At 34.6% G+C, this 16697-nt stretch overlaps 1 gene segment (V, D, J or C); it reads left to right on the forward strand.

The window, feature by feature from the left end:
- Positions 1–2947: 2947 nt before the first annotated feature.
- LOC116735485 (immunoglobulin lambda constant 6-like) lies at positions 2948–15965 on the forward strand. The segment is given in 4 exon segments: positions 2948–3074; positions 3151–3476; positions 14625–14658; positions 15487–15965. Coding segments are annotated over 3 exon segments (615 nt in total).
- The last annotated feature ends 732 nt before the right edge of the window (positions 15966–16697 follow it).

Consider the following 16697-nt stretch of genomic DNA (forward strand, 5'->3'; position numbering starts at 1 on the left):
AGAAATGAGGGACATGTTTCAGCCTCATTTACCCTTTGGTCTGATGTCTGTCATTGAATGTGGGGCTGTTCCTGTTTACCAGCTTTCATCTACTTTAAGATTTGGTTCTATTTCTCTCTTTTCCTGGTAGTTTAAGCATAACAGAGCCGCAGTTCTTTGAAATGTTGTTTTGATACCATGATAATTAATTCATGTCTAGATGTGTTTAAGATCCAGCCTCTCTTCGAAGCTGAGAGGCTGGATCTTGAGAGTTTGATCCAGCCTCTCAGCTTCGAAGATGATATTTAAGACGGTGGATTAACCGTACCTCAGTGGCCGATGTCCAGGATTCCTCCCAGCTTTGGTTTGAGGTCTCCACATGGAGTCCAGAGGAGAACTCTAGATAGGAGGATCATCAAGCTGGTCAGAGTGCAGAGGAGAGGCAGTAAAACTGTTGCCTACTGACTTTTTTCTGATGTGAATATGATTTCTTTACAGCTTAGTGTAAGAATATGACAACTAATCAAACCCTGCTTATGAAGAGCATTGTAACTCAACATTACTTGTTCCATATCAGAATGTGCACAATTCATAGTTTTATAACTTTCTGCCACAAGGTGGCACCTTTTATCTGATTATGTGTCATTTTGTGTCATCACAGCTTCACACAATGTTTAATCCTAAAAGTATTTATTGTATTTTATTAACAGTGAAATTATAATCCCTTCGGTAGGAAAAGGATATCCTTCTAATTACTTTATCGCATTATAAACCCTAAATATGTTACCCAAAGCTCATTTGCAACGACACTTTAAATATCTGTAGTCATGATGTCACTCATAGATCTTAAATATCAAGTAAGATCACAAATATAACAACTTTCTGGAATAGCATTTGATTACATGCATTCAAACAGTGTTACTGGTAACACAGTCAGAGAGAAAACAAAAGTATCTGTTTTTAGCTGTGCAAAACGAGGACAACCTTTTGGTAGTTTGACGGCAGATTAAACTGAATTTTCATTCTCTGCCAGTGAAGCATCACCTACCTACGCTTTCCTCTCTGTTCTCACAGGATGCAGCTGCAGACCTCGCCTTCATTTTTGTACCTACATGCAAAAGAGGGGCTCAAGTCTCAACCGTTTGTGGAACTGCAAACGGTTATTTCTAGTTTCAAACCTTTCAGTTAAAATCAATTCAGTTTATTGACATAGCGCCAATTCACAACACAGGCCATCTCAAAGCAATTTACAAAAAAAAGAATTCAAGTCTGACAAAGAATACATTTCAATTAATCCCAAATTCAGTTTATTAATCAAATTGGTTTAACACCTTTCATTTAAATATCAGTTAAAATAATCTGATGTGTTTGAGAATGACTGTAGGAAGTTCCGGAGGAGGTAAAAAACAGAATCTGACCTGATTGACAGAAGAAGGAGTTATGATCAAATCTAAATAAATAATTTTTTATCTATTGGTTTTGGACACTATAGGTTCTGTTTAAATGTTAAACATTTAATGTGTTCTTAATTTGAACTAAAGACTAAATGTATTTAGTTCAGGCTTTGAACATGTTGATCCAAAACTTAAAACATAATAAATGCAAAGAAACTGACAGTTAAAACCACAATGTTTTAAGAACTTTTACTTCAGAAACATGACCCTGCGTTTTAGAAGAAGAAGAGGCCTGCAGGTGTATCCTGTGAGAACAGAGATGTCATGCTTCACTGACTGTGGATAGAAACCTCAGTTTCACTTGTTAAATTGATCAGATTTTTTTTTATCCTTTTAAATCATTGACTCAAACATTCATTTTGCCCTGTCACAACATTGTTTTTGGAACTGCTCAGAAAACAAATATCATAAGTTTACGGTTTTATGAAACTGTAAACCTTTCAGTTTTCTTTATAAAAGAAAACTGAAATACAGAAAACGATATGTTTGTTTTTTTCCCTTTAATTGAGATAAATATCTCAATAAAGATTAGAATGCTGGATTTTAAAGTAGTTTTTATTAGTAAAACAGACTTAAACATGTTTTATTTTTAGTTATGTATTATTAATTTTTTACAGCTTTTTTGACCTTTAATTTCTTTTTTAATTGTTCATTGTCATTTTGTGTTGAACATGTAAAATGGTTTTGGTAACCAGATGTCACTAACACTATAACCTTTACAGCACTTGGAATGAGACTTGTGTTTAATGGATTTCAATTTTTCACTTTAAAAAGTGATAAAAGTATTTAAAAAAATAAACATCACTTTTTACTGACTTGCAACTAATAGGACTTTTGTAGAAAAGGAATCTGTAAATCATTGTAGATGTGGATTATAGGGATCATGACCATTAACTATTAGTAAAAGACATGCAATGTCTTAAATGTTAAAGTTGGTTGTGATTTTATTAGCTTACATTTATTTTTAGTTATTTGTAGTAACAAGAACAGTAAATAGGTGACTGGTACTTAAGTATGTTTATAAATGGGTACCTGAGTCTGTTTGAGTAAAAGTTGATGGATGTTTTTGATTCTGTTTGCTATGAATGATAAAATTTTAAATGAAAGCAAAGCAAATGGTTAAAACCACAACTACTTTCTAACACTTTAATTTTGAGAAAGATTTTAATTTATCTGAATCTTTATCTTAAAGCAAGGCAAGGTTATTTGTATAGCACATTTCAGGAACTGGCTATTCAGTGTACTTTACATGATAAAAGCATAAAACACCAAAGAAGTAAGAAAGATATTTTCTTCAATGTCATCAAAATCATCATCATAAAACATTTTAGTGAAGACAATAATTAATCTGCTAGTAGCATAAATGATGTCAGTTGTTTCCAAGAAGAAAATGTATTTTTTTAACATATTAGAGTCAAGAAAGTTATCCAAACCACGAAAGACTAAAGCTCCTCCTCCTGTCTCTTCCTTTAAGTGTCAGTGTTGTATTAAATGCCTCCTTCAGCACCTCCTCTCCTCATCCTCTAAACTCATCTATCTGCAGTAAGGTCACTTTCCAAGTTCAAAGATCATTCTCAGCACACACTGAGAACATGCTGGGGACCCTCTGCACTCTTATCACTGCTTTAACATGTATGTAAGGTGACTTACTGCAGACTGGAGTTCATTCATCAGACTGTGTGTTACTGTTGACTTCATGTCATCTTGTTGTTTCCAGGTGTGAGAGGAGCGACTGTGGTGACACAGACGCCTCCTGTTGTGACAGTGAGGAAAGGAGAAACGGCCACCATGGACTGTAACTTGGGGAGTGTTACTAACAGCGCTGCCCTATGGTACAGACAGATCCCAGGAGAAGTTCCTCTATATATGCTCAGGTTTTATCATGGCTGGAGTGCACCCGAATATGACACTGGGTTCCCCTCTTCAAGACACACGGCAACTCATCAGTCAACATCAGATTACCGTTTTAGAATTAGCAATGTTGAAGAAGGAGATTCTGCAGTTTATTACTGTAGCACATGGGATGACTCTGCTAAAGAGTACGTATCACAGTGATTCACACTGTTACAAAAACCTCCTCAATAACACTTCTGCTTTTGCTCTCACTGAGATGCATGGACTGACAATGTAGCCACCAGCAAGAGTTTCAGTCAACACATCATTATTTGTCAGTATCTGCACTATAATCTATTTTTCTATGAATGAATAAAACTAGCAGATATTACTATTTAATTACAATAATGTTAACACCAATTACCCTTGTTGGTACAGACAGAGCCCAGGCAAAGTTTCTACCTGTGTTTTACAAAATTTGACACTGGTTCCCATCTCAAGGACACACATCCAGTATCGGTCAACACCAGATTATTGTTTGATTATCAGAAGTATGGAAGAAGAAAGAAATTTACTAATGAAAAATTGAGGACACCTCTGTCAATGAGAATTGAAGTGATTCAAACATTCAACATCTTGAATTAAATAGTAACAGTTTTAATAATCTCAACATTGGTTTTTGAGATTTTACATCACCAAAGGTAAAAAAACATAAAAAAAAAATATTCAAATTCAACTTATTAATACTCTGCTTATTATCAAAGGCCATTCCATGAAATGTGTTCCCAAGTGCTATGACTTAATCTCTAGCAAAAGTAATCTGATGTCATTCACATAAATGTGATGTTGGTAACCAAACTTTTTTTTAAAATGATGAGTGATAAATATTCTCATTTTAAGTTATGTAATGTTATGAACAGTTTTAAACACAGAATTATCATGGAAGTATTGTAATAAACAATTATTATTATAAGCACATGACAAAACAAGCAAATTTTGGGAGTGGAGAAACTTTTCGTCTTAGATCTGTAAAGCAAGGGAGAAAATCAGGCAGAGTATTTGAACTTCATATGAAAGTGTTTATTAATAAACAATGTAGAAGGAGAGGTTATTGAAAACTTCTAAACACTATAAAAGAAAAAACAGTAAACAAGGCAAACAAATTGTGAAACAGCTTTAAATTTTTGCTTGTGGTTGATAGAAGCTAAACACAACTGCCTCAATCATAAATCAAATATTTCTTTTTGATTTCATAATTTGAAGAAACAAAAACCACGATTTAACTCATTGTAATCTAAAATGTTTTCGTAACAGAGTAAGTTTTAGCCTTAAATTTGTACTATAAGCAGAGGAGAATATTAATCAATAAGAATCTGGTTTAGTGGTGTAAAATACTTTAAAGAAAAGATTAAACTGAATTTTCATCTTCTGTCAATGAAGCATCACCTATCTACATCTCATTCTCTGTTCTCACAGGATGCAGCTGCAGACATCATCTCCATGATTAAACTTTCATGTAAATTAAGAACCTAAGTTTCAACGGTAATAAGTTTCCAACGGTAACTTTCAACACAGTTATGTGTTGAAAGTTAAATTTCAACACATAACTTAATGATAACATAATCTCTGCTCCAGATATTAAATTACCATTAAGGAATTTTGATAAAATCTGCATAAATCATATTTTAGTCTGTTTTTTTTTTCTTGTCCTTTAACACATTTTCTGTGTATTTTATTAGGTAATATTTATTGTTAGTCAGTTTTAATATGAGCTTAATATTTGTGCAATATCTATTTTTTTTTAGACTTGTGACATGTAAGAGATATTTGTTATTGTACAGTTTAAGTAAGATTAAGTAAATAATTTTGCAGACATAATGTAGTAATTGCTAGTTTTATTCATTAATTTAAAAAAACCTTTAAAGAGTGTAAATGCTAATAAAAATATATGCTGTGTGTTGGATGAAGCTATTGCTTGTGGCTCCACTTGGTTTATGTATTAGGGAGAGAAAAAGCAGAAGTGCTATTGGGGAGGTTTTTGTCACAGTGTGAATCACTGTGATACGTACTCTTTAGCAGAGTCATCCCATGTGCAACAGTAATAAACTGCAGAATCTCCTTCCTCCACACTGCTGACATGCAAACGGTAATCTGATGTTGACTGATGAGTAGATGTGTGTCTTGCAGAAGGGAACCCAGTGTCATATTTGGGTGCACTCCAGCCATGATAAAACCTGAGCATATATAGAGGAACTTCTCCTGGGATCTGTCTGTACCATCGGGGACCGCTGGCATTAACACTCCCCAAGTTACAGTCCATGGTGGCCATTTCTCCTTTCCTCACTGTCACAACAGGAGGCGTCTGTGTCACCACCGTCACACCACTCACATCTGGAAACAATGAAATGACAGTTAAAATATAGATAAAGTCTGATGATTCCATCATGAGATCCAGTCTTACATGTTAGAGCAGTGATGAGAGCGCAGAGGGTCCCCAGCATGATGTCAGTGTGTGCTGAGAATAATCTTGGAGCTTGTAAAGTGACTTTACTGCTGACAGATGAGAGTTTAGAAGATGAGGAGGAGATGCTGGAGGAGGCATTTAATATCACACTGACAGGAGGGAGGAGGAGCTTTAGGTATATACAGGTCATACTTATATGTTTCAGTATGAAAATATATCTCTTACTGTGTCTGTGTGGAACTTTGCAACTTTGTATCACTGAGTCAAGTTAAAATGTCTCATCCAAAATTAGAAATCAATAATTGTGTGTATGTATGTGTTTGACATACATTTTTTTGCCATGGTAAATTCTAAAATACACAGAAATAACTAAAAGTAGACTATTTATATTCAGATGAAAGTGGATTTCATCCTCAATTTTCTACCAGCTTCAATAACTTATCTGATGTTAGGAAAATTACATATAGAAATATCATCAGTTCATAAACAAAATAAGAAATAACTTAGAAAGGGATAGGAAGAATGAATTCTACACATTCTCATACATGCATAACTCATATCTTTGTAATATTTGTTGTCAGTAATTTAAGTTTAAGTCATGGTTAGAATTCAATTTAAAGATAAAATTATACACAAAAGATGCTGACAATCAAACAAACCTGAGCAAGCAATGAATTATCACTTTCATTCTTTCATCACATCACTCCAATATGCTTAAAGTCTAAACATCCACATGTGGAGCAAGTTGAAACCATTAAAATAATGCAGACTGCTCCACTTCTACAAGACCTGTATGAACTCTTTGATTTCATTCCAGAGGTCCAAAAATAATGTCAGCAGTGAACATATGTTTAAACCACGTCAAATACTTCTGTTTACAGAAGCTTTAAACTGAAAAACACTACAGTACAGAATTTAACAGTCTCCTCCTCCTGTCAGTCCCTCTCACTTTCAGTCACATATTAAAGGACTCCTTCAGCACCTCCTCTCCTCATCCTCTGAATTCTCATCTGTCAGCAGTAAGGTCATTTTACAAGTTCAAATAACACTGACATCATGCTTGGGACCCTCTTCACTCTCATCACTGCTCTAACATGTAAGAAGGATGACTTGCTGCAAATTGGAGCCAATGTTAGATTAATCTATATGTGTGTTTCTGTTGACTTCATGTCATCTTGTTGTTTGCAGGTATGAGAGGTGCGACGGTGCTGACACAGAAGCCTCCAGTTCTGACAGTGAGAAAAGGAGAGACAGCCACCATGGACTGTAACCTGGGGACTGTTGTTAATACTGTTTATTGGTACAAACAGATTCAAGGAGGTGTTCCTCAGTGGGTGCTGTATTTCTATCACAGCTCTGGTTCACCAAGCTATGGTTCTGGGTTTTCATCCCCAAAGTTCACATCAACTCATCAGTCAACAACAGATTATTGTTTAATCATCAACAATGCCGAAGAGCGAGACTCTGCGGTTTATTACTGCAAAACATGGGAAAACAGCAAGGCTGTATCACAGTGATTTATACCATGACAAAAACCTCAACACTAACACTTCTGTTTTCTTGCAGATGGTGAACTGCTGAAGAGAAGAATAATAAGGGAACCCATTCTTTATTTTTTACAGTTACAGTCTCTATGATATATTTGTTAAAATTATAGATCACAATTTTGTTAAACATTTAATGTTTTTTAAATATAAAACATGAATAATGTTGCCACTACTGATAGAAAATTTATCAACTGTAAGCTTTAACTTCTAATGTACTGTTTTTTAGTCTTACATTTCCTGTATTATTTTTATAAAAACAAATCTCCTTGAAAGATCCTGTAAATATTGAGTCAGAGCACAAATAAAAATGGTTATATTATTTGTATTTTTGCCACAACAAAGAGTTCTCATAACAAGACAATACAGAGATACTTTTCATACATTTATATATGAAATGTGTTCGCAACAAACCCCAGGTTACAGTCTATGATGACTGACTTTCTTTTCCTCACAGACACAACAGGAGGCTTCTGCATCACCACAGTTCTTGGTAAAGTGAAAATAAATTTTGGAACTTTCACGACTGTCAAACCTTTGTTGTGTAACCATGATGGAATACAAATCACAATAAATATTTCCTAAAAACTAGGTTAATTTCTACGAAATTAAATGTCACTTACTGTTATTTTTTTAACTGCTACTACAGGGATAGAAGTATAAACTGAGGCCCACAGGACATTGGATGTTACAGCCTAACAGTCAATGTTGGGCCTCTTAATGCTTATATTGCATTGCATTGTTTTTTTTTTGTTTGTTTTTTTTCTTACAATAAAGTAGCTTAAGTTAGCACCTGGCAATCTTAAAATATTCTCAATCAGAGAAAATACTATACAACACATGTTTTATTGAAATAAAGAAACAGGAGGTAGGAGAATGACAGGTTTTGTTAAGGAAGCCACCTCCTGGTACAACTAAAAATGTGATCATACCACACACATTGGTATCTTGTGTGGTATCACAATATCTTGCACTTGTTTCAACTCTGCCCTATATTTTATAACCAGGTCATTTTGTCGAGCTTCCCCACCGCATCTTTAAGATCACTAAGCTGCAAATAGGGGCCTCCTAGAGCAACAGATACAGAAATTAGGCAAAATTGCCAAGTTCTCAATAAATTTGATCAATTCTCTTCAAAGATGCTAAAAACTAAAAAACATCAAAAATAGATTTGATGAAAGCGCCTCCTCCTGTCACTCCCAAGTGTCAGTGCTATATTAAATACCTCCTCCAGCACCTCCTCTTTGATCATCTGTCAGCAGCAAGGTCACTTTACACGTTCCAAGATCATTCTCAGCACCCACTGACAACATGCTGGGGACCCTCTGCACTCTTATCACTGCTCTAACATGTAAGGGGGATGACTTACAGCAGAAAGAAGCTGATGTTGGATACATCAGTATGTGTTTCTCTTGACTTCATATCATCTTGTTTCCAGGTGTGAGTGGTGTGACAGTGGTGATACAGAAACCTCCTGTTATGACAGTGAGGAAAGGAGAGACAGCCACCATGGACTGTAACTCAGCTGTTGATGGACCACGTTTCTACAAACAGATCCCAGGAGGAATTCCTCAATTTGTTCTAAATTTGTTTTAAACTCTTGACCACAAGAGTTCAAGTTGTGGTCAATTGGGCTCCACTCTTATTACAGGAAGTAATAAGAATGGGGAGAGGTCTGCATCCTTTGAGAGCAAAAATAGAGGAGTAGATAGATGACAAAATATTAAAAATGCATTTCTAGTCTTCTATCATCGTTTACATTACTCAATAAACCTGGTTCCATCATGGTGTATTGGATTAAATATGTTTAATGGTAAAAAAAATAAAAAAATAAATAATTTATTTAATTAAATCTGTAACTCAACTCAGTTCTCCTTGATGAGAGTCTGCAATATATTATTATATATTGAGAGAAGTAAAACACTCAAATAAACAGTTTGTCAAATGGCTGCCAACAGTTTACAACTTGAGCAAAACTTGATGCATGAGTACAAATGCTCATTGTAGTATCAGAGTTATAACACAGTTGGGTATGAAGCAACAACAAATTTAAAAGGATGAGTGACCAGCCCTCCGAATGGATTCATATTTCTGCCCCCAGTACGTGCAATCCAGACAGCCAAGAGCTCCTTAAAGTCATTTGCAGAAAACCTGATGGCAGTTAGAACAGAGGAGTTTCATGGGAGGAGAAAATAAAATTACTTTAGAAAATTATTGGATTGAAGAATAGATAAAGATAAAGACATCAAGCAAAACTGCTACTATTAAAATAAGAATCATTGTATTGATACAACTATACTTTGATAACAGAAATCCTGCCTTTTAACATTCATATTCTTCATGGACTGCAATGTGCTTCTCTTGTGTTAACGGTATTTTGTTGGGTTTTTTTCATTGTAACATATTTTATGGATTGTAACATTTTATACAAGAAAGAAGAATAAAAAAAACTAGCTTGTGATAATAGTGTTTAAACTCTGTTAAATGTAAGTCTCAGAAAGCAGAAGTGAATCAGTCAGAGGTTTTTGTCATGGTGTGAATCACTGTGGTACAGCTTCATTAGCAGAGTCATCCCATGTGCCACAGTAATACACTGCTGAGTCTCCTGTTTCTGCCTGCTTTATAATAAACTGGTAGTCAATTTCTGATGTGGCTTTAGAGTTAAATCTATCAGAGGAGAAACCTGTTCCAAATTCAGGGGAACTGAGAGAATGAAAAAACTTCAGAATATACTGAGGAGTCCCACCAGGCACCTGTTTGTACCAACTGACATAATTGCCATGATTTATCTGAATGTTGCAGCTGAGAACAACCTGTTGTCCTGTAGAAACTGAGTGGACAGCAGGCTTCTGGGTCAAAACTTTAGCTGCATCAGCATCTGTAAACGTACAAAGAAAAATACATGAGTGATAAATGTGTGTTTGAAAATGAATACAAAATAAGACAAAGGAGCAACTTACATGTTAGAGCAGAGATGACTGTACAGAGAGTCCACAGCATGTTGTCAATTTGTGACTTCAGTCTTGTTTATAATGACACTGTAAGACAAACCTGTTTAAGTGAAAGAAGAAGACAGACTGAGACTTATGAAGAGTCTGAGGGGAGAAAACAGGGAGGAGAGGATTCTGTAATATAATTTACATAAATTGATGAGTAGGGACTGCACTGTTCAGACAATCTTTACTCTTTTTAAGTTTTTAGTTTTAACTTTATCTTTACATTTCTAAATCAATTTAAGAAAAGCAGTCAATAAATCAGACTGGGACTTATAAAGAGTCCTGTAGAGTTCTATTCTAATGTTCTGGACAATCTAACAGTCCAGACATCCTAATTTTCTATCCTATCATTTTGTCATTCTGAGTGTGAAAGGATTACCTGTCTTACAGATGTTTGCGTTGTGTACTTGTGTATTTGGGTCACCATAATTGTTTTTCTTCATTTTCTTATTATGCTGTTTGCAGAAAACAGGCAGAAATCAAAGTTTTCTTTGAAAAACAACTGCATGAGTTGTCAGTGCAATGTTGAAACATTTCTTTAAAGTTTGTTTATGGATAAACGTCTTGTTTAAAATCAGTTACTTAGTTTGTGGGCAGTACTTTTTACTGAAGGGACTACTATGCTATTTCATTAAATAGGCAGAATTAAATGCAACCTTTCCATATTTTTATTTTTTATGTTATGGCCTGGCTCTAGAACCATAACAAATTAAAGGGAGGCAGCGCATGGGATAACTTAAAATGGGATTTATTTAACAAAAATCACAACTGGTTGGAGAGGAGAGAGAGAAAGGGGAGAGAGTGGCAGAGAAACACAAAGAATGGGCTGGGTTAGAGAGAAAGAATGGTGCATCTTAAGCTGGATCTGATGTCATTCTGGAGACACTGGCCAGCTGCCTTCACTTCCAATCAGCACCAATTAGAAGCTCTAAAACAGGGATGTTAGAGACCCAGAGGAAAGGTCTTGGGGCTTTACATTTAATATTGAGTAACCATATTTCTTCAAGTCTTACATTATTCAGATTAAAAAATAAATAATGTGGCTACAATGTAGCAAAATATAGCAAATATAAAACAGATAAAATAATTAATTTTAACAAAAATCTAGTGGAAAGGTTTATTATACATGTTTACTCTCTGCTACAGGATATGTTATAAAGTCACCTATAAAAGGAAATCAAACTATATGTTTGAAACTCGCAGTTTCAGTTAAAGCCATTCACTGCAGAGCTTGCTTAATATGAGGCACAGCAAACCTGGAGCCTAGACTTTAGTTTCCTATACATGGTGATTACTGCACAAATCCAACTAATCTAGGAATGTTTATCATGGCAAAAACAGTGAATGGTTTTAAGTTTTAGTTTGGGTACATATGTAATGGTGTAAGCATTTATCAGACTAATTCTGACTAAAATTGTTTATTCATGTACAGATTGCGGTGTCTCAACATATTTCACAGTGATCTTTGCATCTTCAAGAAAACTTAAAAAGTACAGCAGTGGACAACTAAGTATTTTTCTTTCAGCAGTATGATTTCAAAATCTAAAAAAAGGTGAAAAGAAGAATATGTTTGACTGTGACAAAAGTCTGTATAGTTACATTTTGTTACTTGTATTAACACAATTTAGGAATCAATTTACCAACTGTTTAGGACAATGTGAAAAAGGGCAGTAAAACACATTCCAAGACATTTTAACAGAAGCAGGACAGTAAATAAATATCAGTTTGCTGTATAAAAGATATATAGATGTATATATTAACATCTATATGTTAATTATAATGAAGGCTACAATGTATTTGATTCAAAAATGTCTTTCAAACTGTGAAGTTCAAAGCTCCTCCTCCTTTCAGTCACTCTCAGTTTGTGTTGTATTAAAAGCCTCCTTACAGTACATCCTCTCCTCGTTCATTAATCTCTCACAACTGTCAGCAATAAGGTCACTTTACACATTCCAAGATCATTCTCAGCACACACTGACAACATGCTGGGGACCCTCTGCACTCTCATCACTGCTCTAACATGTAAGAAGGTTGACTTAACTGCAGACTGATTCGCAGTTGGATTTATCCGTTTGTGTTTCTTTTGACTTCATGTCATCTTGTTGTTTGCAGGTGTGAGTGGTGTGACCGTGGTGACACAAACACCTGCTGTTATGACAGTGAGGAAAGGAGAGACAGCCACCATGGACTGTAACCTGGGGAGCGTTACTGGCAGCGGTGCACGTTGGTATAAACAGATTCCCGGGGAAGTTCCTCAGTTTGTGCTGAATTTTCATCGGAGTTATAGTTCACCAAGCTATGGTTCTGGGTTTTCATCTCCAAAGTTCACATCTACTCATCAGTCCACAACAGATTATCGTTTAATCATCAAGGGTGCAGAAGAGCAAGACTCTGCAGTTTATCACTGTAAGACATGGGATGGCTCGGTCAATAATTTTGTATCACAGTGATTCATGCCATAGCAAAAACCTCAACACAAACACTTCTGCTTTTTGACAAATGGAGAACTGCTGGACTGAAAGATAAAGCCATCCATAAATAATTCTTGTATGTCTCTGCTTTTTACTGATTTTTTCATTAAGCACTTTTGTGCTTGTCTAAAATATAGAAGCTCCCTTGTAAATTGTTGGTTTTTAAATGTCCAGTGTGACTCAATTGACAATTTAACAGATAACAATGTTGGGACTTAAAAAAATGTATTGACTCAAACATTTACTCCTAACTGCTTTTTTAAAGTTCTATGTTTTTTTTGCAAGATTCCCTTCCATAGAATTTTCATTAAAAAAAAGTGTTTCAAGCATCTTTTAATTATAACAGAGTTTCAATTTTCTATTAAACATTTGTACAAATCTCTAAAGTTATTACTAACAATAAAAGTTTGGTTCTTTATGAGGAAAGGTTCCACTTTTACATTTGCAAAGTTATATAAATAATCTTGTGTTACAGAGATCACATAGTGTGGAGATCAGACCAGAGAACTTTTCACAGTAAGAGAAGTTCAAGTGTTCAACAGCAACACATTCATACATAAGCACATGTTCAGATGATATTCAAATATCAAATACATAAATCAAAGAAAACGCTTTGATTCCTATAAAATGTGAAACATATCTTACTGGGAAAAGAAATGGCAAATGTAACCAAAGCCATAATAGATGTTTCTTTGGTTGAATCCATACTTGTACATCAACCTACATATAATGTAACTTGACAGTTCAGTTTTATCCAAGAACTGGCCACAGTACTGCTACAGTCTTAATAATCTTATCAAATATCTAAAAAGTTTAATTTGCAACACTTACAAAACTTATTGAGGCAATTCTGTCCACATGATTTCATAGAAAAAATAGCATTATCATTTGGGATTAGGACTGTTTTTTTTTTTTAGAATAAAACAAAACAACAAAAAACTCACTGTCTGGTAGAGGTATGAGCTTGCAAAAAACAACAAAGACACTGAATTTTCCCATTAAAAATGACATATTAGACTCATATGAATCCCCTCCTCCTCTTCTCCTATCCTCAGGGTCTTTATAAGCCTCTGTTTCTCTCCTCCTTTCAGTCCAACCTGCTCACCTTTCAGCTACACAGAAAATAACATTTACACCACAAACTGACAACATGCTGGGGATCGTCTGCAGTCTCATCACTGCTCTAACATGTAAGATTCTTCTCAGACTATTTAAGATGATAAATGCAAACCTTTTGATTCAACTGTTTTTCTCCATGTGTTGTCAGGTGTTGATGCAGCGATAACATTGACCCAGACACCTCCTGTCAAGACAGTCTCAGCAGGACAACAAGTTGTTCTAAACTGCAACATTCAGAGATATGATGGAAATTCTGTCATATGGTACAAACAAGTTTCTAGTGGAGTTCCTCAGTATGTTCTGAGTTTTTGGCACCATGACAGTTCACTCTACTTTGGAACAGGATTCTCTTCAAACCGATTCAACTCTAAATCTTCATCAGACATTGATTATCAGTTCATTATTAAGCAGGCAGAAGCAGGAGACTCTGCTCTGTATTTCTGTCAGACATGGGATGACTCTGCAAATGAAGCTGTATCACAATGATTCACAGTGTGACAAAAACCCAAACATCCAAACTGATCAAATATCTGAACATAAAACAGTTCACAACACACATTAGTTACTATAAACCATACTACCACTGTTTAAATGTGTCCACAGAGACCAAAGTGAGTTAGTGATTTCTAATAAAAGCAGAATGATGAAGAGACTGAGATGTTTTCAGTGAAAGTTGCTCACAGCAGGATGTTTCACTTCCACTCTGTCATCAGAAACAATGAGAAGGTTTTTGTACGACGATGTATACAAACTGAATCACTGTGGTATTCGGACCGGGAACCAAGCTGTTTGTCACAGGTAAGGATTTGTTTAAATTACTTTGAAGTGAGACCTTTTTTGTACTTTTACATTTTCCCCTGTTTTTTTTAAGTTCTTGTTTTTATTTTTTTATTTTTTTTTTTTTTACAAAAAAAAGTATTTTCTTGTAGATTATGAAAAGGATTGTAACTTATAGCCATGTAAAATCTGGTTTCCAAGACAGTTGTGCTCCTCTTTGAGACTCTTATTGCAAATGTAATTACTGTGAAACTTACCATTAATTCACATACAGTCTTCTCTTAGGTTTTTTTTGTTTGTAGTGAATTCCATGTTTTATTTGATCTCTCTGGTAAATAAATGGCATTAAACCTTTAGCTATATTAAGTTACATTTTATATAAATATTTACTTTTTTAAACACTTTCTAAATAAAAAATATCTGTAGAAAAACAAAGCTGCAGGCAAATATAATCCACAAACTAATAATCATCATAAAAATAACTATTAAATTATGATTTTTTTCTAGAATAAATACATCCCCAATCTTTCATAAATAATGCAGATTTTTATATTTTGTGTCTTGCTCTTGTTTATTTTCTATTGTATTATCTCTTTGATGCTAAATTAAGTCATATCATCGCTGTCCATTCAAACAAATCTGATGAATCCATCTCAAAGACCTTGTGATGAATTACTTAGTTTTCCATCTGCTTCAATATTTTCATTTGTTCTCAAATAAAATACCATTTCATAGCTCTCACTATGGCCAAAATGTGTTCTTTTCAATAATATCATCCATGTTTTAGTCAAATAATGTTTGTCTTTGACTTAATTGTGTATTTATTTAATTATCTTCATTTCCTTCAAGGCTCCAGTCTCCCTCTTCCTGTCCTGACTGTTTTCCCTCCATCCAAGGCTGAGCTCCAGTCCAACAAAGCCACTCTGCTCTGTCTGTCCACTCAGTCTGGACCTTTTGCTGATGTGAACTGGTTGGTTGATGGGAGTCCAGTAAGCAGTGGGATCTCTACCAGCACTGCTGTTCAGAAACCAGACCAGACTTTCCACATCAGCAGTTCTCTGTCCATCCAGACATCAGACTGGAACATGAACAAGGTCTACGCCTGTAAAGTGTCTCTGGGCTCCCAGACTGCAGAGAAAACCATCAACAAGTCAGAATGTCCTGCTGAAGAATAACAGAAGATCATAATCATCATTTATAATCTGTTTTGTTTCTGTTTGCTTCTTACATGATTTAGAAAACTTGCTTCTCTATTTAGTTTTTATTTGACAACTATTGTTCTCTTGGCCTTCTTTTGCATTAATAAATCATTATTACATTGGAAATAAGTGTTTGTGTGTGTTTCATTATTTGTAATTGAGTGTAGTTGTGCCAAAGTAAAAGGTTTTGCTTACAATGGGATGTTTGTGGAGGCGAAGCTAAAAAAAAAAGAAATCCATACATAACGTTTATTTCTTTATTACCTTTAATGTTTTCATAGTTTATTATTTTACACAACTGGTATAAACACATATACACATTGTAAAGTTTCAAATATGCAGTTTTTCCTAAACAAACTGTGGGCCTAAAGACATAAAAAATAGAGTCTGAGTAAGTCATAATGTCTGATAGAGATGAACAAGCGAAACTGAGCATTTTTTCTTATAGCCAGTGAAGCATCACTTCTCTTCTCGCTGTCTCTTCTTTTACAGGATACACCTGCAGGCCTGCTGTGCTCTTTTTATATCATATTTAAAAATAATGAAATCCAGTTTCAGAGGGAACAATCCTTGATACATGGAGGTTTTAATTCTTCTTGTTTAACAAATTTACATCTAACACCAGTATATCAGTGTGTATATTTTTTTATATTGGAATTAGCTAAATTAATTGCATTTCTCTCTACAATTGATAAAAATGAGGACATAATCCTTTATTATTGCACTAAACACAGTTCATAATTTAGCTCTTGAAAATGAGTCTATTTTATGGAGGAAAGCTATGCATCCAACCTATTTGACTTTTTTAGTAGTACTTTTTTAGAGTATTTGTATATCCTCGGTTACTTGTAATTTTTAAAA

The sequence above is a fragment of the Xiphophorus hellerii genome, chromosome 16 (assembly GCF_003331165.1).
Source record: "Xiphophorus hellerii strain 12219 chromosome 16, Xiphophorus_hellerii-4.1, whole genome shotgun sequence".
Taxonomy (NCBI): Eukaryota; Metazoa; Chordata; class Actinopteri; order Cyprinodontiformes; family Poeciliidae; genus Xiphophorus; species Xiphophorus hellerii.